Here is a 24,771-nt window from a genome sequence, read left to right as displayed (position 1 = left end):
CCCATTGCCTCCACAAGTTTGCCGCCACTGACCGATACAGTAAATAGTGGTGGGAAGGTAGAGTATATTTGTTTACGAGTTCCACAAAGTTCCTTAATTTTCCACCTGTTACCCACTCCATAGCACTTTCATACCCTTTCTCTCCCGCAACCCAGACCAATATCCCTCATGCGAGAGTTGTAGTAATGTCCACAGTGTAAGGTGCTTCGCACACGGAACCCTCATTTGTGGTTGCTGCAAGACCCAGGCCCATTGAAATTTCAGGATGTCCAGCAAAAGACCAGATATTTAATGCTTGTTTGAGCATTAGGGCTAATCAATCTGGCCCATAGCATGGTACTGGCGTAGAGAAAGTGTACGCCAGTCTCTATCACGCCCCCTCCTCCCCCATCAACAATGTCTTCAGTAAGCTGCCCATTTCAGGTGCGCCGCCAGGCAATAAAGCTCCAAGTCAGGGACCGCTAACCCACCTCCATCAGTGGGGAGCCGTGGTTTGATTAATGCCAGTCTACAACGTCCTGTGCCTTATATGAGGTATATCAATAGGCTGTTAATCTCCCAAAAGATGGATTTTGTGAGCCAATTTGGGCGAGCTGCAAAGTAATGCAAGAGACTGGGAAGGAAAACCATCTTCGCAGTATCACCCTGCCTGCGACAGATAGAGGAAGTATTAGCCAGAAATGTATGGATGTCTGCAAAAATCAGTGCTAGTTGAAGATTGCTCAAGATCGGCCAAGTTGTAGTAAATATGAATGCCCAGGAAGCATAATGTGACTGGTTCCAAGCAGAGATCCTGCCCCATTTCTGGCAGAATAGCGGCTGGTGTCAGAGCATGTATCGGGAATGCATTTGACATATCCCAATTCACCTGGACTCTCGACGTCTGGCTAAAATCATCCAAAGCTCTAAATGCGTGATCCACATTTGCGTGTTCCTCACGCTGGTACACTTATAGATCATCCCCGTATAGGGATGTATAGATGGGGTGCTCGTCAATCACTATTCCTCGATAATGATGGATGGTGTAGAGTATCAGGGCCAGGGGTTCAACAGCCAAGGCAAACGGCACTGGCGACAGCGGGCAACCCTGTGTGACAACGGCCTCTACCCTACAGGGTGCTGATATCAAACCCCATTTTGAACCCGAGACATCGGAGGAAAATATAGCAGACCTGTCCAGGTGAGGAAACCATTCCCCAGTCCCATGCTGGCCAGTGTAGCATCAAGAAAGTCTCAGCGCAGATAGTCACATGCTGTCTCTGTGTCAGTGCCGATCACTAGTGCTTTAGGATAGTCGACCAATGAGGTATGGAGCATTTGGCGAATGTTAGGAATCAAACTGCGTTTAGTTATAAAACCCATTTGATCCGTGTGAATAAGATCACCTGTATGGTTGCCTAGTCACCAACAATTTACTAAGTAGTTTATAATCTACATTTATTATGGAGAGCAGTCTTAGGATGTTATCTTATCACTCTACCCTTTTTGTGGAGTGGAACAAACAGGGACTCTCCCTTCATTGGTGGGAGTTCCCCCGCTGTTATTGCTGCATTATACAGTGTAGTCAAGACTGGGACAAGCGAGTCTGCACAAGATGCATAAAATTCCAAGGTTAAGCCATCTGAGCATGGTACCTTGCCCAGGGCTTTACTCAACCCATATCTTGCTGTGATGTCACCTCCAGGGATGCAGCCGCTACTGGTGACATTTGCTTCGTACTTGCCGATAGAACATATTCCTGCACTGGCTGGGTTTGGTCCACATCAGAGCACCCATAGATGTTACAATAATAGACAGCAAAGGCCGTATTAATCTCGGCTTACCTGCATGTACGCTAGCCGAGCATAAGAAAGCATTTAAGTGTACTGAAAGCTTGTGTGTACCCAAGTAATAAGAATCAAAGCCGCCCTCCGAAGTTACGGTTCTCCAGGTATCAACAAATCCTCAATCATTAATCCAACATCGAAATGCGTGGGCAGTTTTATGTAGTGGGGATGTGGGCAGTGGGGGTGTGATCTATCTAAAGTTACATCAGCCATGCAGTTAAAATCTCCTCCAAGTAACATTGGGTAATTATGTATTCGGGTGACGAGAAAATTAGGGAGAATAGGAATGATAGTTTTGCCCACATTGGGGGCATAAATATTCACACAGGCTATATCTTTGCCATCCAGTTTACCTGTTAATATTACGTAGTGACCTTCTGGGTCTATGATCTCGATCTGTGAGAGAAACAGGGAAGGAAGAAAACAAACCAGCACCCCCTAGCAAAGGCGGAGTACATGGTGGCAAAGATTTCCCCCCTTCATCGCCTCTGCAGCTCTGGGCCCACAAAGCAGTTCTGTTTGAGGTATCTGTGAGGGATGAAGCAGATATATCGCCTGCTGTCCCTGTGCCCACCCACAGTTGTTGTTTCAGTCGTACCCAATTGGTGTGTTCCAGATCTGTGGCAGAATGATATGCTTGGTGTAAGACCTGATGGGCCATATGGTATATTTCCATCTTTGGGAGTCTCAGTCCGCCTGAAGTAGCGGCTTGGAGTTTCGACATGGCCAGTCCGCGTGTCTCACCTTGCCAGAAGTATGTTTTATTAGGCATAGTTCTGATGCAGTTAAACCTTGGGATACCACCATGTTCACAGTTTGGACTCGTCCCCACAGCGACAATTGCCATTTGATCCATTTAGTGAAATCCCTGTGCATTTGATCAGTCAGTGGAGTCATATTGTCTTTGATCATCATTGGCAACCAATACTTATAATATTTCATCTTTGTGTCGATTTACCGAAATGGATGTGCACGGAGGGCTTCCCTCGTGGTATAGACCATCAAGGGTGAGACTTCACTTTTGGTCTAGTTCATTTTGTACCTGGAAAATACTGTACAGTCTGATATGGTGAACGTCGGTGTTGACAGCAAACGTTTTGGAGAGGGTAAAGTGAGGAGTATGTTCTCCGCATACAGCTTCATTTTCAGGTCGCCGGCTATGATTTCAGTTTCACAAATGTCTTCTGTGCAGCATATGGTGAATGTGAGGGGCTCTATGGATATCAGGAAGAGTGCCACGACCAATGTGCTTCTTTCTCTCCCTTTCCCCTTTGCCCTTCTCCACTTCTTTTCTTGCCTGCCATCTGTTTGTTTTAATCCAAGTGCACACTTCACATTATGTGTTGTATGCATGCACAGAATTTAGATTTTCCTAAGAGTAAAGATTCAGACAGTCTCGAGTATTATGCATTTCATCCCTTGCTTTATCAGCATTCACGTTAAACACAGTTATAAAAAAGACTACACTTCCCAGAGACCATTGGAATTCATGACTACAGAAAACTGCAACTGGTGCACCATCATGGCACACTAGATCTCTTAGTTAATCCTCCCATGCATGCAGAAAGTCCTCTTCTCTGATCATAGGCATTGAAAACAAGATGCATAGGCTTTTCTGTTTTCAGTTTCTATAGGTTCTAAATTGTGTTTTTTTCAGTACTTTGCAAACTTTAACTTTTTTTTGCTCTATAAAAAATCACAGGGCAAGTGAGTTTATTTCCTTCTCTTGCTTGTCCCTTTTGTCATTTCTAATTTTCATCTATCTTCTCCTAACAATTTTTTTGAATTTGCTCTTTCAGGTCATGTTTCACTGTTTTGCTCACCTCCAAACCTTCCCATCGATTTCTTTCCAGCAGTCTTTTCCCAGGATGTGCAGGATGGAGGTATGTTTGCATCTCATTATCTCATAAATATTTGATTGCGTTTTTTATTCTTGTAAAACATCAACAAAGAGGAAACTCTTTGAGCGATACAGGTTGCAGGGAACATCAATGACATAATATATGTAGCATATGTAGAGCACATCATGGTTGGGAAGCATTGCCAGTTACATCACTGGCAGAGCAAGATCTACTAACCCCTTCCATTCTTTGGACGTACCGGTTACGCCCAAGGTTGTGGTGCTCCGGTGCTAAGGATGTAACTGTTGCGTCCAAGGCCCACTATTTCGAAATCCCTCAGCTGGAAACAGCAGAGGAATTTCCTTTTTTTTCTCCAGCCTTGGGAGCTGGTGAAGAGCTTACCCAGCTGCCGAGGCACTTTTCTTTCAGTGTACTGACGAGCAGCGTGCATGGCGTGCTGTTGCCACTACAGTGAAAGTGAAATAAGATGATAGGTTCATTTCACTTTCACTGCCTATATACCCCTGGGACTATCTCAGTCCACTGAGCACGTAGTCAGACAGGAGAGGTATCATTGGAAAGGGGAGAATTTAGTGGATCTCTGTTTGGGGATCGCCACAGGAGGGCTTTTTTTAACTTAGGGGTAGGGGCTGCCCTAAATGGACATTATACTGCCCCCAGCTGTCGAAAAGTGATCAGTCTTTCAGCTCCCCTCACCCTGGAGGACAGAAAGGCCACTAGGCAACAGGAATTAAAACATTTTATTTTTTAATAATGGAGCGTTGGAGGCTGCCCACAATGGGAATGTCTATGCCCCCACCCCAAACACAACAGGGACAGCCCCCCTGCTCCCCTGGGAGGTAGATAAGCGTTATTACCTACGATCAGCCCCCCCCAGGGGGGCAGAAAGCCCACTAGATGCCAGGGATTTTTTTTCCTCTCTGAAAGAGCAGTGGGGGCTTCCCAGAATGGGCATCCTAATGTCTCTACACCCCAAAACAAAAGGGACAGTCTTTCTGTCTCTCCCCTGGGCAGAAAGGGGTTATTACCACTGATCTGCCCCCCCCCGGGGGGGGGATGAGTCCACTAGACACTAGGGATTATAAAAAAAATGGGATGGGGGCTACCCACAATGGGCAAAGCCATGCCCCCTTTCACAATTATAAAAATAGAAGTCTTTCTGCCGCTCCTCAGGTTCAATTGAGGGTACTAGCCCCCGATCTGCCCCCAGGGTGGCAGAAAGCCCACTAGGCCCCAGTGATTTCTTGTTTTCAATATGTGTGCCAATGACCCCACCTCCAAACAAGAAAAACAGTCTTTATGCCTGCCTTGAGGGGGCAGATGGGGGTAATTGCCCTCGATTTCTCCCCAGAGGCAGTAAGCCTATTAGACACCAGGATTTTTTTAATAAAAGATGGCTGCGATGCAAATAACCCCCCCCCCCAAAGGGGCAATGGCCCCTGGTCTGCTCCCTGGGGGGGCAGAAAGCCCACTATGAACCAGAGAAATGTTTATGGTCTTAGGCAGGGTTGGTCCCTTTTTTGTGAACAAATCTTTGCTGCTTCTGTCCCCCTCCACACTCTTGGGGGCAGATCAGCAATATTGTTAGGCTAATCTGCTGAAAACCTTCAGACACTAGCTTCTGTGTGTGTGAACTGGAGTGCGGCTGATGGTCCGTTTTTACTGGCATTTGTCTGACTGTGTGTGAACCTGCATTTTGCTGGTGAAGTGTGTGGCCTGCGCTTAGGTGGCAGTGTGTGTGGACTAGTGCTTGGCTAGCAGTGTGTGTGGACTAGTGCTTGGCTATCGTTCTGCATGGCTGGACCATGTCTTGCGATTTGTATGTGGACTTTCACTTTGCTGGTGGTATGTGTGGGCTGTCGCTTGGTTGGTGATGTGCATGGATGTTGTGTTGCTGGCGGTACATGGATGGTTCTTGGCTGGTGGTGTGAATGGATGGCGCTTGGTTGGTGGTGTGAATGGATGGCGCTTGGTTGGTGGTGTGTATGGATGGTGCTTGGCTGGTGGTGTGCATGGATGGTGCTTGGTTGGTGGTGTGCATGGATGGCGCTTGGTTGGTGGTGTGTATGGATGGTGCTTGGCTGGTGGTGTGCATGGATGGTGCTTGGTTGGTGGTGTGCATGGATGGCGCTTGGTTGGTGGTGTGCATGGATGGTGCTTGGCTGGTGGTGTGAATGGATGGTGCTTGGGTGGTGGTGTACATGGATGGCGCTTGGCTGGTGGTGTGCATGGATGGTCCTTGGCTGGTGGTGTGCATGGATGGTGCTTGGCTGGTGGTGTGCATGGATGGTCCTTGGCTGGTGGTGTGCATGGATGGTGCTTGGCTGGTGGTGTGCATGGATGGTCCTTGGCTGGTGGTGTGCATGGATGATGCTTGGCTGGTGGTGTGCATGGATGGTGCTTGGCTGTGGTGTGCATGGATGATGATTGGCTGGTGGTGTGCATGGATGATGCTTGGCTGGTGGTGTGCATGGATGGTGCTTGGCTGGTGGTGTGCATGGATGGTGCTTGGTTGGTGGTGTGTATGGATGGTGCTTGGCTGGTTGTGTGCATGGATGGTGCTTGGCTGGTGGTGTGCATGGATGGCGCTTGGCTGGTTGTGTGCATGGATGGTGCTTGGCTGGTGGTGTGCATGGATGGCGCTTGGCTGGTGGTGTGCATGGATGGTGCTTGGCTGGTGGTGTGCATGGATGGTGCTTGGCTGGTGGTGTGCATGGATGGCGCTTGGCTGGTGGTGTGCATGGATGGTGCTTGGCTGGTGGTGTGCATGGATTGTGCTTGGCTGGTGGTGTTCATGGATGGTGCTTGGCTGGTGGTGTGCATGGATGGCGCTTGGCTGGTGGTGTGCATGTATGGTCCTTGGCTGGTGGTGTGCATGGATGGTGCTTGGCTTGTGGTGTGCATGGATGGTGCTTGGCTGGTGGTGTGCATGGATGGTCCTTGGCTGGTGGTAAGCATGGATGGTGCTTGGCTGGTGGTGTGCATGGATGGCGCTTGGCTGGTGGTGTGGGTTGTGTGAAACCTCCAGCGTTTTACTACCCAGAAGCTCCTGCAAACCTTCAATTTAGCTAAAAGACGCACTTTCCTCACATTTCTGAGTGGAAAAGTTGTGGCCTCATCGTTCAGGCACACATTTCCCACCACCCAGCGTACTCCTCAGTTTCCTGATAAAAATGATACCTCAATTGTGTGGCTGCCCAAAACAGAGAACCGAAAAACCTATGAAATGAAACACTGAGAGGGACCAAAGAGGGTCCAAAAGGGCAGTTTTGTATATAAGTTATTAGGCTGACTCTGCTTTGGGCACCCACACAAGTGAGGTATAATTTTTATCAGGAGACTGAGGAGAACGCTGGGTGGTGGGAAATGTGTGCCGGGCAGTGATCTCACAAACTTGGCACACAGAAATGGGAGGAAAATGTGACCTTTTAGCTAAATTTGAGCTGTGCGACGGATTCTGGATAAGAAAACTTTGGGGGATCCATGCAAGCGACACATCCCTGGACTCCACCATGTGTCTAGTTTTCAGAAATGTCTATGTTTAGAAGGTTTCCATTGATGGCATGCAAGCCAGGACCAAAAAACGCAGGTGCTCCCAATCTATCACAAAACAACCTATTTTTGCGAAGGGAGTTTTTTACCAAGCCCTCACACATTTCCTACCACCCAAAGTTCTCCCAGCTCTCCTGATAAAAATGCTCCCTCACTTGTGTGGGAAGGCCAAGGGCCTGCGACAGGGAGGGTCCCAAAACACATTGTGAAGACATCAACATTATTTATCACAAAATGACCTTGTTTAGCATGGTGGGCATCTGTATTTTTGGTCACTGGCTCTGTGGCTATCTAGAGAAACCTACCAAACTCAGACATTTCTGAAAACTAGACACCCGGGGAGTCCAAGGATGTGTGGTTTGCATGGGTTCCACAATGTTGTCTTACCCAGAATTCCCTGCAAATCTCAAATTTAGCTAAACAATTAAATTTTTCTCACAGTTCTGTGTGGGTACACCATGCTGGCACAAATGTCCTACCACCCGGCATTCCTCTCGGTCTCCCAATAAAAATGATGCCTCACTTGTTTGGGTGGCCAAGGGTCTGCAACTGGGAAAGGCCAAAAACGTAGAGACTGAGGAAATAGCGCAGCAAGCTCTAAGCACCCTATTTTTTTTATTTTTTTTAGGCGATTCTGCATTGGACACCCAAACAAGTGAGGTATCATTTTTATTTTTTAAGGGGCACTCTGGGTGGTAGGAAATCTGTACCGGCATGGTGATCTCAAACAGAAACTTGAAGATAATATAATTTTGATTAGCAAAATTTGAGGTTTGTAGGGGATTCATGGTAAGAAAACATTGGGAGATCTACGCAAGCCACACCTCCCTGGACTCTCCCAGGTGTCTAGTTTTCAGAAATGTCTGGGTTTGGTAGGTTTCCCTAGATGGCTGTCAAGCCTGTGACCAAAAGCACAGGTGACTCCCTCGCAAAACCATATCTTTTTGTGATCAATAATTTTGAAGTCTCCACAGTACGTTTTGGGCAATTTTTCTGTTGCTATGTTTCCGTTCTTGCCGGCTGAACTAGGGTCTAAAATCCACAGGTAGGCACGTTGCGAAAGAAGGGTCCGTTTTCCTTGCAAAAAATTATGTGATCACATTTCTTTTATTTTGGACCGTTTCCTGTTGCGGGCTCTAAACCTACCCACATAAGTGGGGTAACAATTTTATCGAGACACTTGGTGGAATGCTGGGAGGTTGGAATTTTGTGGCTCCCCACAGATTCCAGAACTTTCCATCACAGAAATGTGAGGCAAATGTTTTTTGTTTTACAAAGTTTGAGGTTTGCAAGGGATTCTGTGTAACAGAACCTGGTGATAGCCTCACAAGTCACCCCATCCTGGATTCCCCTGGGTGTCTAGTTTTCAAAAAATATCCATGTTGCATTTTGACCCATTTCCTGTCACAGGCTTTCGGCCTACTCACACAAGTGAGGTACCGTTTTTATCGGTAGACTTAGGGGAACCCAGAATAGTAGAACAAGTGTTATTAGCAGCTGTTTTCTAGGCATTTCTGCCTTCGAAAATATAACACAGTGGGTAAAAAAGACATTTTGAAAAATGCCCCCTAATTCACATGCTGGCATTGCTACCCACAAATTCAGAGATGTGCAAATAACCACTGCTTCAAAACTCCTTATCTTGTTCCCAATATGAGAAATATCTACGTTTCCTTGATACCTATTTTTCTCTCTTTATATTTTACCAAATGAATTGCTGTCTCCCCGGTACACAATGAATAACCATTGCAAGGTGCAGCTCAGTTATTGGCTCTGGGTATCTCAGGTTCTTGGTGGACCTACAAGCCCGATATATCCCCGCTAACAGAAGGGTCCTGCGGTATATTGCTTTAAAAAATCTAAGATAGTAGAAGAAGTTACAGGTGAAAATGTAGGCACAAATGGCTGTTGTTTTGAACTCAAATTCAATATTTTTTTATTTGAACTGTTACTTTCTATAGGAAAACCTTGAAGGATCTACACAATTGACCCCTTGCTAAATTCAGAATTATATATTTTTTTCATAAATCTATAGCTTTCCGGGATCCATTATTGGTTTTACACCCATTTCTACCACTAACTGGAAGGAGGTTGAAAGCGCAAAAAATAGGAAGATAGGCTATTTCCCAGTAAAATGCCAAAACTGTGTAGAAAATTTTTGTTTTCTGACAAATGTCTGCCTGTTCCTGAAAGCTGGGAAGAAGGTGATTTTAACACCACAGACCCTTTGTTGATACCATTTGCAGGGGAAAAAACTGACGCTGTCTTCTGCAGCACAATTTTCCCATGAAAGTTTTTTTTTGCTGTATTTTGCCTAATTCTCTCTCCCCTCCAGGAGAATCCACAAACCCTGGGTACCTAAAGAATCCTCAGGATGTTGGAAGAAAAGGACGCTAATTTATGTGGACAAAAAGGTACGGGTGCCTAAGCGCAAACCCCCCGAAACACCCAAAAAAGGGAGTGGAACAGGGGGACAAAAGACCTGGCAGCGAGTGTGCTACGGTAATGGGTGATCACAGGGCAAGGAGGATGGTGAGGACTATAAAACAGGCCGATCCTAATAGCAGACAGTGCGTCAATAAAGCAATACATTATAAGGAAGTAGGATGTAAGGAGGAGGCTGCCGGGAACACGTAAGGGTAGATCAACATAATGTCTAATCCAGGCAATCTGCCAGCGTGACTCCCGGCCCCACTGTCCACAGGGGAACAGAGATTGCATGAACAGGAGGATATACATCACACTTGGGTACAATTGTAGATGCACCAACTCACACAGGCTGCAATGGCATGCCTGTGGTCTGAGTTTGGAGGGTCCCTTATGGGTGGCATAACACATGGTGCAGCCCATGGGGGTCCCCTGGAGTACCTAGGCCCTAGGTACCTAGTACCATATACTAGGGACTTACTAGGGTACACCAGCAGCCAATTAGGAATGTACCAAGGTACTTACCATAGCCAATATATGGATGACTGGGGTCCTGATTAGCAGGATCACAATCAGACTAGTCAGAAAAACTGTATGACACCAGCAAAAAGTGGGGGTAGCCATGAAAGCAGATCCTACTTTCCCACCCCTTCTCCCCACCCCTCTAGAGAGTAGCATGTGTACTGTGTTGGTCTCTGCTCGTGCACAGTGCAGGGGAGTATGCAGCCACCTCTTAGTGTCCGGCGCAGAGGCCGCTTTCCAAGACATTGCTATTCGTCACTTGAAAAGTATGTATGCAAGGTCTATGAACCTGTGTAAGTGTTTGCCCCCTTTGCTTTAGGGTGAAGGCCTAGCCGGCAGGATTCAGGGGTAGTTGACAGTGTATGGTCTGTGAGTTCCGCTATGGTGGCTGTAACCTCAAGCCATGACACCTGTAGTGGTGGGCACTCCCACACCATATGTTAGAAGCCAGCATCAGCCAGTTTACAGCACGGACACTCTGGTGTCAAATCAGGAAACACGCTCTTGATACGGTTGGGGTAGAGTTAACTGTAATGTGTGTAGTTAAATTGAGTGAATTGGAATCGAGGGTTCCAGGACACTTGGCTAACATGTTGTAGCGCCTGTATGCATGACTTGAGCGGTTGCGGGAGCATAGCGTTCATGCCAATAGAGTCCCCCGTGTGCAGCAGGTGAAAAGGTCGATGGTCGGCATTTAAAACTCCTTCCTGTTGCTCTGTTCTTCAAACAATCGTTAAAGATTGGCTGAGGTGGAGTGCTCAGTGCTGTGTTATTGGAAGCCAGCATCCTACTTTCCGCTTCTATATCTCTGAATATTACTGAGCTATAAATGTTTTATTTCTGTCTGATCTTGGCCTGCACCCGCTCTACATGTCATAAAGGGAAAGCTTCTGAGGAATTAGCACACACGCTGCTAGTTTCAGGCTCTTCGATCACAATGCAGTAACAATCCACTATCCAGCCGCCTCACCTATAACTCGTTGACTCTGTCCCTGCCTTGGACCGGTAGGGAGCTCAGCTGCTTTTAGGTTAGGTTTGTGCTGTACAAATACCACATGCATAGCACCTTTTTCAAAGGAAGAACACTTTGGTGACAGCAAACTTAGCTGCTGTAGAACGCAGTTGAGATAGTAAAGAACCTTGTTGGCATGCAGCACGCTTTGGATCATTTGGCGGTGCATTTCACACTGTGAAATACTTTTATTTTACATTGTTGAGCTGTGCCTATGGCATTTTGTGTGTATTTGAAAAGCAATGCTAAGCATCTGGTCCTTTGTAAAAGCTGTGTAGGGACTGTGTCATTGGCGGGCATGTGTGAGAGTCGCATAAGGCACTTTATCTTTATCTTATGTGCAGTGTGTGCTGTTCTGGTGCAGTCTCCATCTTGTGAAACGACTGAGCGCACCTCAGTATTGTTCCATTAAATGTGGCCACAGTGGTTTGTACAGGTGTTGTTGAAAAGCATGAGTAGGAGGAGAGACCCTTGAAAATTCATGGGAATTACATGGTTAGAAAATGTTGTTCGCAGGTTTTGTGCTGGAAAAGGAATGTTGAAAGCAGGTCTATGCATGTGAGGTGCAGGTGAATACATTTAAGAACAGGCCCTTCCTTGTATGGAGGGCAGCAGAGGTGTAGGATATATGGACAGAGCAGTTTGACTTAAGAGATGTGTTTAAGAGTATTTCGGGTGCTGAGCAAGATCCAGGGGTGAAAGGGTGCTAGCATGCTTTGGCTTTGGCCCGCCATCTGTGCTCTTGCTACGCTGATGCACCACAGTTGTCAACTAGTGGGCCGCCTGGCTGGTGTGCTATCTCAAGCTCTAAAGTTAGAGGTGGGACAACTATACAACAGAGCAGCCCAGCTCAAGCTCCTAGTCCATTCGGGGAACTCCCACCCCGGTGGATAATACTGACAAACGTAAAAATATTTTAGAGAAATAAAACCACAAAGTAAATACAATCATTAAACTGCTGCTCTACTGCATATTGTGGGTGCAGTGGATGAAGCCAGGCAGCAATATTTGATTCATGGCACAACATCCTGATGTCCACCCTTCTGTCTCGAGTCTTCCTGATCCATCTCACATCTCTTACTCAAAGAGCTGTTCTTGTTTTACAAAACCTTGCCCATATGCATCTACCTAAAGATGTAACTAGTGTATGAGTGTTATGCGAGCGCCCTTTTTTTTTACTAACTTACACATGAACACCTTTGCTGAAATAAGTAAGATGTGACATATTCAAAGCAACTTTTATGTACATTTTTGTGTATGGTTAAATATGCCTTCATAAGTTTCAAAAAAGGTAATCAAGAGATATTTATACAATCAATGAAAAATTGTGTATGCACATTCCGTTATGTTTCCCTTTAAGTAATTTTAAATCTTTTTACATCTAACAGAAAGCAATCTTTGATTGTATGAAATGTTTCAAAATAAGGAAGATAACACTGTAAATCTGCAAAGACGAAGTCTGAAATATTGAGTTCCAGTAGTCCGGAAAACATAAGTCCCGTCAGAGCCAGCCGAACCCGAACATAAACTGAGACATCCTGAAAGAAGGGACAAGGGACACGAGAAATTCAGTGATTCCACGAGTCTCAGCTGTGCACCTCCATGCCTCAAAACGAAGAAATAACCTCTAGAAAATGAAGACAACACTGATAAACCTCCTCTTGTGTAAACATGTCCAATAACAGCTTTGATCATGAGGTTGGTATGAGGTGGTTACAGCAGTGCTCTGCTTCCTTAAATAATACCAGGCCACCATTCACTGCTAGAGGTGTATGGCTAACTGTTTCAGACCAATCCACAGCAAAAATTGAAAAGCGCAACGGAGTGGAGTCAGACAAGTGAAGGTTAAATGAAATAAGGGTTTTGCTGTCTAAAATAAAGAGCACTGTCCCAGTGTTCCCTGACCAGAAGGAAAATAAATCTTTACCCGCAAGCATGGAGAACCATTATCCAGTCTAAAGACACAATCGCCCATGAAGAAGCCTTACACATGTTATGAGATTGGAAAGTAGTTGGTGACCATTGCACTTTATTCTTTAATCGGAAAACAAACGTGCAAAATACGACTCATACAAGGAATGCAAGAATAGCACAAGTGCTTTATCAGTCATGTTGGCCCTTCAGGAAGTACAGTCAAGGGATGTAAACAAGTATATACCAGACCCAGAGACGCTAACCAAGAGAGGAGTCTCAGACACATGCAGTGAGGGCTTTAGTTTGTCATCAATATTAAAACACCATCAGCAAACACACACGGGGAAAACACAATTCAAATGCACTGTATGTGTAAAGAGCTTTATTCAGTTATCAGGCCTACAAAGACGTCAACGAACACACACAGGGGAAAAACCATACCATTGCACTGAATGTGAGAAGAGCTTTAGCCAGGTATCAGGACTCCAAACACATCAGCAAACACACACACGGGAAAAAACATACCATTGCAGTGAATGTGTGAAGAGGTTTAATCAATTATCACACCTAAAACAGCATCAGAGAATACACACTGGGGAAAAACCATTCCAGTGCAGTGAATGTGGAAAAAGTTTTAGTGATTCATCAACATTAAAGAAACATCTGCGAACACACACAGGGAACAAACCAATCAATTGCAATGAATGTGGGAAGAGCTTTATATATTTATCAAGCCTAAAACGGCATCAGCGAACACACACAGGGGTGAAACCATTCCAGTGCAGTGAATGTGAAAGTAGTTTTAGTGAATCTTCAACATTAAGGATTCATCAGCGAACACACACAGGGGAAAAACCATTCAAGTGCAGTGAATGTTTGAAGCGCTTTAGTCGATTATCAGACCTAAAATGCCACCTAAGAACACACACAGGAGAAAAACCATATAATTGCACTGAATGTGTGAAGAGGTTTAATCAATTATCACACCTAAAACTGCATCAGCGAATACACACTGGGGAAAAACCATTCCAGTGCAGTGAATGTGGAAGAAGTTTTAGTGAATCTTCAACATTAAGGATTCATCAGCGAACACACACAGGGGAAAAACCATTCAAGTGCAGTGAATGTTTGAAGCGCTTTAGTCGATTATCAGACCTAAAAGGCCACCTAAGAACACACAAAGGAGAAAAACCATATAATTGCACTGAATGTGTGAAGAGGTTTAATCAATTATCACACCTAAAACTGCATCAGCGAATACACACTGGGGAAAAACCATTCCAGTGCAGTGAATGTGGAAGAAGTTTTAGTGATTCATCAACATTAAGAAAACATCAGCGAACACACACAGGGGACAAGCCATTCAATTGCAATGATTGTGGGAAGAGCTTTATATATTTATCAGGACTAAAACGGCATCAGAGAACATACACAGGAGGAAAACCATTCCAGTGCAGTGAATGTGAAACTAGTTTTAGTGAATCTTCAACAGTAAGGATTCATCAGCGAATACACACAGGGGAAAAAATATTCAAGTGCAGTGAATGTTTGAAGCGATTTAGTCGATTATCAGACCTAAAATGCCACCTAAGAACACGCACAGGAGAAAAACCATATAATTGCACTCAATGTGTGAAGAGGTTTAATCAAATATCACACCTAAAACAGCATCAGCGAACACACACTGGGGAAAAACCATTCCAGTGCAATGAATGTGGAAGAAGTTTTAGTGATTCATCAACATTAAGAAAACATCAGCGAACACACACAGGGGAAAAACCATTTAAGTGCAGTGAATGTGGAAGACATTTTAGTAATTCATCAACATTAAGGATTCATCAGAGAACACACACAGGGGAAAAACCATTTAAGTGCAGTGAATGTGGAAGACGTTTTAGTAATTCATCAACATTAAGGATTCATCAGAGAACACACACAGGGGGGAAACCATTCCAGTGCAGTGAATGTGAAAGTAGTTTTAGTCAATTATCAACATTAAGGATTCATCAGCGAACACACACAGGGGAAAAACCATTCCAGTGCAGTGCATGTGGAAGAGGTTTTAGTGAATCTTCATCATTGAGGACTCATCAGCGAACACACACAGGGGAAAAACCATTTAAGTGCAGTGAATGTGTGAAGAGCTTTTGTCAATCATCACACCTAAAACAGCATCAGAAAACACACACCGGGGAAAAACCATACCGGTGCAGTGAATGTGAGAAGAGGTTTATTCGATTGTCAGGCCTAAAACAGCATCAGAGAACACACACTGGGGAAAACCCATTCAAGTGCAATGGATGTGGGAAGAGCTTTATATATTTATCAAGCCTAAAACGGCACCAGAGCACTCACACAGTGGAAAAATCATTCAAGTTCAGTGAATCTGAAAGTAGTTTTAGTGAATTTTCAAGATTAAGGATTCATGAGCAAACACACACGGGAAAAAACATTCAAGTGCAGTGAATGTCTGAAGAGCTTTAGTCGATTATCAGACCGAAAGCAGCATCAAAGAACACACACAGGAGAAAAACCATATAATTGCAGAGAATGTTTGAAGATGTTTAGTTGATTATCACAACTAAAACAGCATCAGAGAACACACACTAGGGAAAAACCATATCATTGCCATGAATGTAGAAGTAGTTTTAGTGAATCATCAACATTAAGAAAATATCCGCGAATACACACTGTAAAAACCATTCAAGTGCAAGGTGTGTGACAATGGATATATATATATCAGGTCCAAAACGGCATCAGAAAACACGCACCGGAATCATTCAAGTGCAGTGAATGTTGAAGTAGGTTTTATGAATATTCAATATTAAGTACTGATCAGCGAACACACACGGGAAAAGCCATGTCATTGCAGTAAATGTGTGAGGATTTTTTGTCAACTTTCAAAGCTACAAAGACGTCAGCCTCTCTTCAGAAGAGTGCAGGATCAATATTGACGGTCGCAGAGCTCCAGCTGTGTGATATCCAGGCCGAGCACACTTCAGAAAGTGCAGGATCAATAAATAATGAAGGTCACAGAGCTGCGGCTGTGTGATAGCCAGGCAGAGCACACAACAGAAGAGTGCAGGATCAATAATGAAGGTCCCAGAGCTGCAGCTGTGTGATATCCAGGCCGAGCACACAGTGTCTGTTCAGCAAATACAGATTATTAATGAAAGTCTCCAACCTGCATGCTGTGTGATAGACAGAGTGAGCACGCGGCTTCTCTTCAGGACGATTTTTTGATGGCTAATGGAGCCGAATTTTGACATGATTGTTCCACAAAAGAAATGAAAAAAAAGATTGATTGCACAAAAATAATATAAAGGTAGAACCAATCACGATGCTATAAAATGTACACAATAATGACTAAGTTTTACATATTAAAAAGAAGGGCACGTTTTTTAAGATATGTAATAGAATAAAAAAATGATTTGGATTTTGGCATTTTACTGCTGATTGTAAAGAAATTATATTGAGCCCCTAAACTCAAGATAATTTGTGATTCCAGCAGGGAGTCTAGCAGAGGTGGCAACAGATGGGGGTTTTGTCTCGACAGTGTGACTGCTGTCAGCAGGTGGTCTGGCACAGGAGGCATTAGATGGGGGTCCTGGCTCGAAAGTGTGACTGCCCTCAGCAGGGAGTATGGCACAGGAGGCATTAGAAGGGGGTCCTGTCTCGACAGTGTGACTGCTGTCAGCAGGGAGTCTGGCAGGGGTGGCATTAGAGGGGGGGTCCTGCCTCGACAGTGTGACTGCTGTCAGCAGGGAGTCTGGCAGAGGTGGCGTTAGAGGGGGGTCCTGTCTCAACAGTGTGACTGCTGTCAGCAGAGAGTCTGGCAGAGGTGGCATTAGAAGGGGGTCCTGTCTCGACAGTGTGACTGCTGTCAGCAGGGAGTCTGGCAGAGGTGGCATTAGAGGGGGGTCCTGTCTCAACAGTGTGACTGCTGTCAGCAGGGAGTCTGGCAGAGGTGGCGTTAGACGGGGGTCCTGTCTCGACAGTGTGACTTCTGTCAGCAGGTAGTCTGGCAGAGGTGGCATTAGAAGAAGGTCCTGTCTCGACAGTGTGACTGCTGACAGCAGGTAGTCTGGCACAGGTGGCATTAGAAGGGGGTCCTGCCTCGACAGTGTGACTGCCCTCAGCAGAGAGTCTGGCACAGGAGTGTTGGCTTTTTGTCGAAATCTTTATGCCACAATCATATCCAGAATGTCGGTCTTCCTGTGTCCAGGACTAACCGAGTGTTTTAAGCTTTTTCTTAGTATGGAAGGAAGGCTGTTCCTTAAAGCCCCTGTAAGAACATACAGTGCTAAAGTTCAAGCAAAAGCAATCTATGGAACCCTCCGCTGGTGTTACTGAGCAGCACCTGCTTGAGCTGTTGTCGTATGTAACTTGTGAAAGAGAATTCTGTGGGTTCCTCTGGAGAATAATCATTCCATAGTCCTATGGAAGCTTAACTTTAAATGTATATTTGACTAGAATGGAACTAAAAGCTCTCCTGGACTGAGCCAAGATAGGGATAAGTAAGTAGTCTGTACTGATGATTGTCTTTGTTACCTGATGAGCTCGAGTGTGAATGATTGGCACAAGGATCGCTGTCATCACACAGTTGATCCAGCTCAAATCTGTGTATGGAATTGTGTTAAAATGTCCTCATTTTGGGCACATATTCACTCCAGTACTTCTAAGGCCAGGACACCATATCTAAATATTCATACATTTAAATATAGATACTAGAGTGAGGCCGAGTCATTTGTAAATTTTAGAGAACCAAAACATTTGACACAAATAATTGTGATATGAAATTGAATGTATTTGGTTCTTTTGATTCCGTAAACCTTTTTCTACCCCTGGTTCTCTTTAAAACAGGTGCTAGCTGATATACCTATAAAGCTAGTTTGAGATACAGGCTAGCACACCAGGTCAATGTCCGATAGACCAGGACGAGGTCACTTTCAGAGCTTGGAAATAAAACCTTTAGTTACTGTTAAATGCTAGAAAGAGCATAGCACAGCCACAGAGCCAGAGTTCCATCCACCATGGCACTTTTGGTATGGAGGGCTTTGTGAACCAATGATGTTCAAGTAAAGAAAGATGACTCCCTATCGACTTGGCTACCTGTCCTGTATGACATGGTGGGTGTTCACCGAGAACTCAAGCTAGGGCACTGGGGATGCTCAAACTAATTTAAAAGGTAGTTTGGTTGATGATCACGACAGCTGTCCCTAGCTTTTACTGCAGTGTACAGAATAAAAAGGTCATACATTTCTGAAACACCTAGGCGCTGACTCTGAGGGGACGGATAAAATGATAACAAAGCAACAATTTGCCAACAGTTATATATTGAGATACATTTTCACTGTATTAAAGCCCTAAAAATGAAAAAAAAAAATAAGAAAGCTAGTGTGAGACTCTAACTTTCCTCCTAACCTCAGATGATCTGGACATTCTGTAGTAATTGGTCAACAGTATGACACGAACAAATGATAGAGTTTTAGGTCAAAACGTGACTTCATTAGCCTAAAAATTCTTATCACGCTGCTGGTAACATATTTCCGTAGGTTTGATTTAGCTAGCGGCGTGATTAACCATGGAATCTTTTTAGTCAGTTTGTGTATCTTTGAATGTTTAATCAAACTTGTAATCAGATTTAGATGTAGGATGTATTCTCATCCTTTTGAATCACCAGTTCCTTGTTTCCTACCAGTGTTTATGAATTGATTAGTAGATGTTAAAATGCATTTCGGTCATTTACTTGTTCTTCTGTACTATTGCTGTATCAATTTTGTGAAATATTAATTAATTCTTAAATAAATCTTGATTGATTCATTCACTCACATTCTATCAGCTCTTATGGGATTTTGTTTAGGATCTGAGAATGCTTGAAATGTATGTCTAGGGCGGGGGGCCTCAAACTGGGGGCGGGCCCTCCCATGGGGGCCTGAGATGATCCCAGGTGGGGCACTAGGCTCTGGTCAAAAGAAGGATTATGCTGATAACGGTGCTTTGTTTTAAGCTGAAAATAATGAGCGGCCGTAAGCTGCTCTCCAATGGGCCATCACTAACATGGTTTGTCGTTTATATCCTAGCTAGGAGTAGGTGTCAAAAGGGACAGGACTCCACTTCAAATAAACTCACTGTGGGTACTTGTACCCATTATCAGAACATTGGAATGTCGGGAGCTCCATTGAAGCAGCTCCGGGCTTGTAATGGCTGGTATAAGTCCGGAGCTCCAACATTCCAATGTTTGTCTTCATGTTTTTCTCTTTTTAATTTAGAACATTCTACCCTCAGTGGGTGGAATGTTCAAATAGCCTTATAGCCCTTCTGCTTCGGGATATACCGCTTGTTAAAGGCCCTGAACTCGTTATAGTCCCGAGATGCAGGCCTTCGTCAGCAGGCCATAAGACTATATTAAAGCCTACCTGACCAGAATAGTATCTTTGGCAATCATGTATTTGATTGCATTCTTAAAACAGTACTTAATTGCAATGTTTAAATAAGTCTAGACATATTTAAACATTGCCAATTGAATAGAATAATTGTGAAAAATTCTGAGGGTAGCCCGACGATCGCTGTGGAGTTGGGGGCATGGCATTAAAACATTTTAAGACCACTGGTCTAGGGTGTTCCTCATCGGAGAGGTGTGAGGGGCCTGTTATGACACTGTTGGTTAGTCAAATCTTAAAGGAGACAACACAGAGACTCAAAGCCGATGGATTTCAACGTCAAACCTGTTTATTACCACTTTATCATCCTCACAATTGCAATAAGTGATTGGATCAGGCCCCCTCCAACCATGTCCAGATGGGCTGCTGGCTGAGTATATTCAGCACAAGTTTGGAAATCAAGGTTTGAGATGTAAAACATGAAAGTAATAGAAACATGTACACTTTACAAAGGAACGGTGATGGTGATGCCATGCCCTGATCAATACTGTTAGTACTGCTAGCAAGAGTGTGTACATTTATCTGCTAACAGCGCCGCTCCATGGGAAAGGTCAGCCATGTCTCATCATACCTGCAAATCTAACCTATTCTAGACCCTCTTCAGCAGCACCTGTAGGTGGCTGGCGAGAGAACACTAAACTCTCTCTCATAAACCCAACTTTAGCAGACATGGAGGTGAGCACTTCAGGCGAAAACAACAAAACTAGGGCTGCTGATCGACCCCGATCACAGGACCAGAGTGTTTGGTCCTAGAGATCCACGAGGACTAGTTTGCTCTGTGTGGGGCTGAAACGTAACCGGTTCCTTACAGAAATGCTGAGTGTTGACAGGGGACAGGCAGCCCTTGGTCTGGAGCAGCATGGGTATTCAGTGCTTATGACTAGGGGTTCTCAGCCCCTTAAAATAATTTACTGACAGTACATACACCACTAATACAGCGGCTGGTGTCAAACTCTTGAAAGGGGAAGAGTTGTGTTCCCTAAACTGCTGCAGTTTGAGCTGACCCTAGGAAACCACCCAAACATCACGCAACTTGGCCTCCACTGGTTCTTTTGGTCGGGCACCGCCAGAACCTCCTTTAGGCTTTCTTCAGGAAGTAGTGGGTTTGAAACTCTGTGACTTGGATTACAGTCTGTCTTTGTCTAAGTAGCCCTAAAGTTTTAGGGTGCTTCATGGGGTTAGCATTAGAGTTGGAATAGGAATGTCTCCTGCATTTTTTTTCGGAGATTCATTAAGCTCGCACTCGACCCGAAGGTATCAGGGATCATAGTGCTTTATATGAGCCCCAGTTGTGTTACAGATGGACGCATCCACTTTTGTTAGGCACGGGGATATTGAAGGATTTGCCCAGAATCACAGGATGTCTCACATGATGGATCGGAGTGCCATGCCTGAAAGTAGCTAAACCAGAACCTCTAAATGTGCGCTGCCAGCTTTGCTCAGTTTGACTTCTAATTATTATAGCAGCGCTCCAGCCCTTGACAGCTCAGACAGCCATAAAAATGTGTGACTTTGCATTTCAGTACGGTGATGCGGACCACCACATTGAAATGTGTTACTCTAACCCCTGATGCGTGGTACTTGTCATGCCTGTTCCCCTCAACGCAGGCAGCCTTGCACCATTGGCGTTAGGCAGCTAAATTTAGCACCAGCACAGGGTGAAATTCAAGGCTGCACCGTATTCTTGTAAATACGGTGTAGCCCTGCATTTCAGCAGTGGAGAGCGTGGCGTAAACCAAAGAGGCCAACGCTGTGCTCCACCACTTCCTTGTAAATATGCCCCTTAATGTCAACAGCCTGACCCATTTTATCAAGAGACAGAAAATCCTCTCATTTCAGAAGATACACCGCCTTGATGTAGCATTGCTGAAGGAAACACACCTGTCACCTATTGAACATGATACATTCAGAAGGGATTGGATGAGTACGGTACTACATGCCAGCAGGATCCAGACTACCCTTACACACCCATCTACTCCTTTGGAACACAGGGAGAGTGGGTTGGACATCTTATTTCACAAAGCCCTGGGGGTTTGTACGCTGCGGACATGGCGGGACCCCCTGGGCAGATATATTTTTGCCAAGGTTCAGATCCTCAATGAGTCTTTGTGTGTGGGCTCTATCTATGCCCCGGCGGCTGACCAAACTGCTGCTCTCCTTTGGGGCAGCCAGGGATTTAATGAGTAGGGGGGCTGGAATATGGCACCTTGACAAGTCCATAAACCATAAACCATGCAGCCCCGCGACCGGTTCATCCTCCTTGACATTATTGATGATCGTGCCTTGATGGATACATGGTGATTGACGCACCTGAGGGACGCGGTTATCTTTTCACCTCCTGCTTCCATTGTAAACGTTTACGCCTTGATCCCCCAAACAGTACCTTTGATCATGATCTTCTGCAACTCGACCATAATCTTCGACGGTTGCAAACTCCTCAGGCCCATTGGAGAACGTATACAGCACGGTATAAAGCCCCTGAAAATAAACACAGACGGTCACAATATCTGAGCCAGTACTGGGAGGCGAACGCTGGGTCCATCTCCTCTGCACAGGTGCTGTGAGCGGACAGGAAGGCAGATGAATGATTTGGCTGCCTATAATGCCACTGTGAGGCATAACAGCGTTGGTTCACTGACCTCACGTTTCTCCTGGCTCAGACGTATAACGCATTGCTGATCCCTGCTCTTCTCAAGGAGCTGCTTGGGGCCAAGTATGATCTGAACTCCGGTTACCTAGCGGAGGACCAGAGGGATACGCTCTGCTGACGATATAGTAGGGGACGGTGAGTTGGCCCCCTTTGCTACTCTCATGTGTGATTATGGGCTGCCACAATCGCATCACTGACAGTACCGACAGCCTATGCATAGCCTGCAACACATGCTGGGTGCGCCCCCTTACGATCTAGAGCATAGCTCTTCAAACTGTGGGGCGCGCCCCCCTGGGGGGGGTACCACATCCCTTCAGGGGGGGCGCGCACTACACCCAACTGTAGCGATCGCTACCATCGCAAAGGCCAAAAGCAAGAGATTCCGTAGCGCAACTACTATGCGGATGAACTACAAGTCCCAGAAGGCCATCCGGCGCTGGGGGCTGACGCAATGGGAAGACCTTACATAAGCCCCACCCCCGGACAGAACGGTGCTTGTCAATTGTGTTCCGACCTGTTTCTTAGCGGATGAGCCAACACGCTGCGGGGTATTTGTCCAGTTCTTCAAGTCGCCGAGCAAGAGCCTGCGTGGTCAGTGTGTCCGGAGCTTCCCGTCGCCGAGCAAGAGCCTGCGTGGTCAGTGTGTCCGGAGCTTCCCGTCGCCGAGCAAGAGCCTGCGTGGTCAGTGTGTCCCCGGAAGAATTCTGTTTCCAGTCGTGCAAGTATTGCTGAGGAGTGCGGGCTCGCCTCCTTTTTTGTTGTACTTGTTTTCTTGCCGTTTTCAGCGGACTGCCGCCATTTCTTGTTTACGTTATGGGGAGCGCTGGGTTCTTTGTCAGTGGTTGCTGACTTATTTTCGTACTTGACCTCCACAGTTCCACAAGAGTTATTGCGGTTCGTGGAGAGGCCGTAAAGGAGCGCGCAGGTACTTTGTAATACTATAGAGGCGCATTCTGCCTACTGAGTGTTAGATCGAGGAGTGATGTTAACTTCTCAAGACTTTTGGTGATTCTTAGTTCGTGTGCCCTGCACATGTCCGGATTTCCTTCTGGGATACATGGGGTGTTGAAACTGGTGAGTCCGTGTTTGACGGACAGGGGGGTTTATGGTTCACGTAGTTACCTCTGCAGGTACTAATCTCTTACTCTCTGTCTCCTCCTCTCCCTGCAGTGTCCCAGTACCAGTAACCTCATGGTGTAGCGACCAGCCGTCACTAGAAGTACCTATCCCCTGATGTCCATCTACCTCCCGGCCCCTAACCGTACAGGCTCGAAACAGTGGGTATATTCCAGTGTTGGGGCTTGTGTAGTGCGGAGTCGGAAGGAATATCGTCTATCGTCTCTGCTGGCCCTCAGTGTGAGGTTAGTGGCGCTTGCGTGTTCTTGCGCTGCTCTCAATCCTGACAGATTGACAAGCCCAGGAATACAGCCCAGCCTAGACGATGGATACTGATGCTGTTCTCACCTCATTGTTGGAGAGCTTTTCAGGCCTTCAACAAGAGGTACAGAATTCTCGTGCAGAAAATCAGGCCTTGTATAAAGAGGTCTCCAACTTACGTAAAGACGTGGCAGACCTTGCTATGAGAGACCCGGTAGGGAAACCTCTGATTAGGCCTGCAACCCTGCAGCCACCTCCTTCCTTTAGACTAGGGGGTTCGTTGGCAGCCCCCTCCACCTCTACCGAGACCACTCCCACGGTGCATATAGTCCAAAACCAGGGGATACCCTTAGCCCCTCCCGAAAGGTTTTATGGGGATCCACGTAAATTCGAAACGTTTCTAAATCAATGCCGTCTGCATTTTCTATGCAAGCCTATGGTCTTTCAGGACGATGCTTCCAAAACTGCTTTTCTGATGTCCTATATGGGAGGGAATGCGTCCAGTTGGACAATTCCTTTATTAGAAAGGAATGATCCTGTTCTTCATGATTTTTCTGCTTTTTGCCTAGAACTCCGTAAATTGTTTGATCGAAAGTCCCACATGATGTCCCTAGATCATGAATTAATGACCTTGAGACAAGGGTCCCAGGATCTGTTGTCCTATATCACCACCTTTAACCGCCTTGTCGTGGAAACAGACTGGCCGGCTCAAAAAAGAATTTCCTTGTTTTACCAAGGCCTCAGGGGAGAACTGAAAGATGTGTTAGCACAGGTGGTACAATTGCCTACTACCTGTGAGGAATTAATAGATTTGACCGTCCAGTTAGATCACAGATTGATAGAAAGGAAAGGGGACAGGAAACCGGGAGATTACAGATACTCCTACCCCTTAGTCAAACCCCGACAGGGAGGTGAAGAAAAAAGTAAATCACCAGAAGGACTGGAACCCATGCAAATAGGGGGAATACGCGGCCCACTTACCAGGGAAGAAAGAGACAGGAGACGGAGGCTTAAACTCTGCCTATATTGTGGCAAAAGTGGGCACTTCATTAACGACTGCCGGGCCAGAAATACTGTTCCAGGAAAAACCTCCCTTCCACGAGGGCAGGTGGCTCTTAGTTCTGGTGAGCCGTCGGAAAACTAACAGTCTTGGATCAGATCGAGACCTCTGATTCGAGACCACCTT

General features: G+C 45.6%; 1 protein-coding gene across 1 annotated transcript in view; it reads left to right on the top strand.

The window, feature by feature from the left end:
• LOC144806204 (uncharacterized) overlaps window positions 1–18,948 on the top strand; it is a 109,490-nt gene extending 90,542 nt beyond the window's left edge. The window contains 2 exon segments of the mRNA XM_078672614.1: window positions 3,626–3,709; window positions 13,240–18,948. Coding sequence (XP_078528740.1) covers window positions 3,626–3,709; window positions 13,240–15,581 — 2,426 coding nt within the window. The 3' untranslated portion in view covers window positions 15,582–18,948.
• The last annotated feature ends 5,823 nt before the right edge of the window (window positions 18,949–24,771 follow it).

This window comes from Lissotriton helveticus (genome assembly GCF_964261635.1).
Source record: "Lissotriton helveticus chromosome 1_1 unlocalized genomic scaffold, aLisHel1.1 SUPER_1_unloc_53, whole genome shotgun sequence".
Classification (NCBI taxonomy): Eukaryota; Metazoa; Chordata; class Amphibia; order Caudata; family Salamandridae; genus Lissotriton; species Lissotriton helveticus.
The sequence above is the reverse complement of the archived record's forward strand: the minus strand, read 5'-3'. Positions and strand labels throughout refer to the sequence as shown.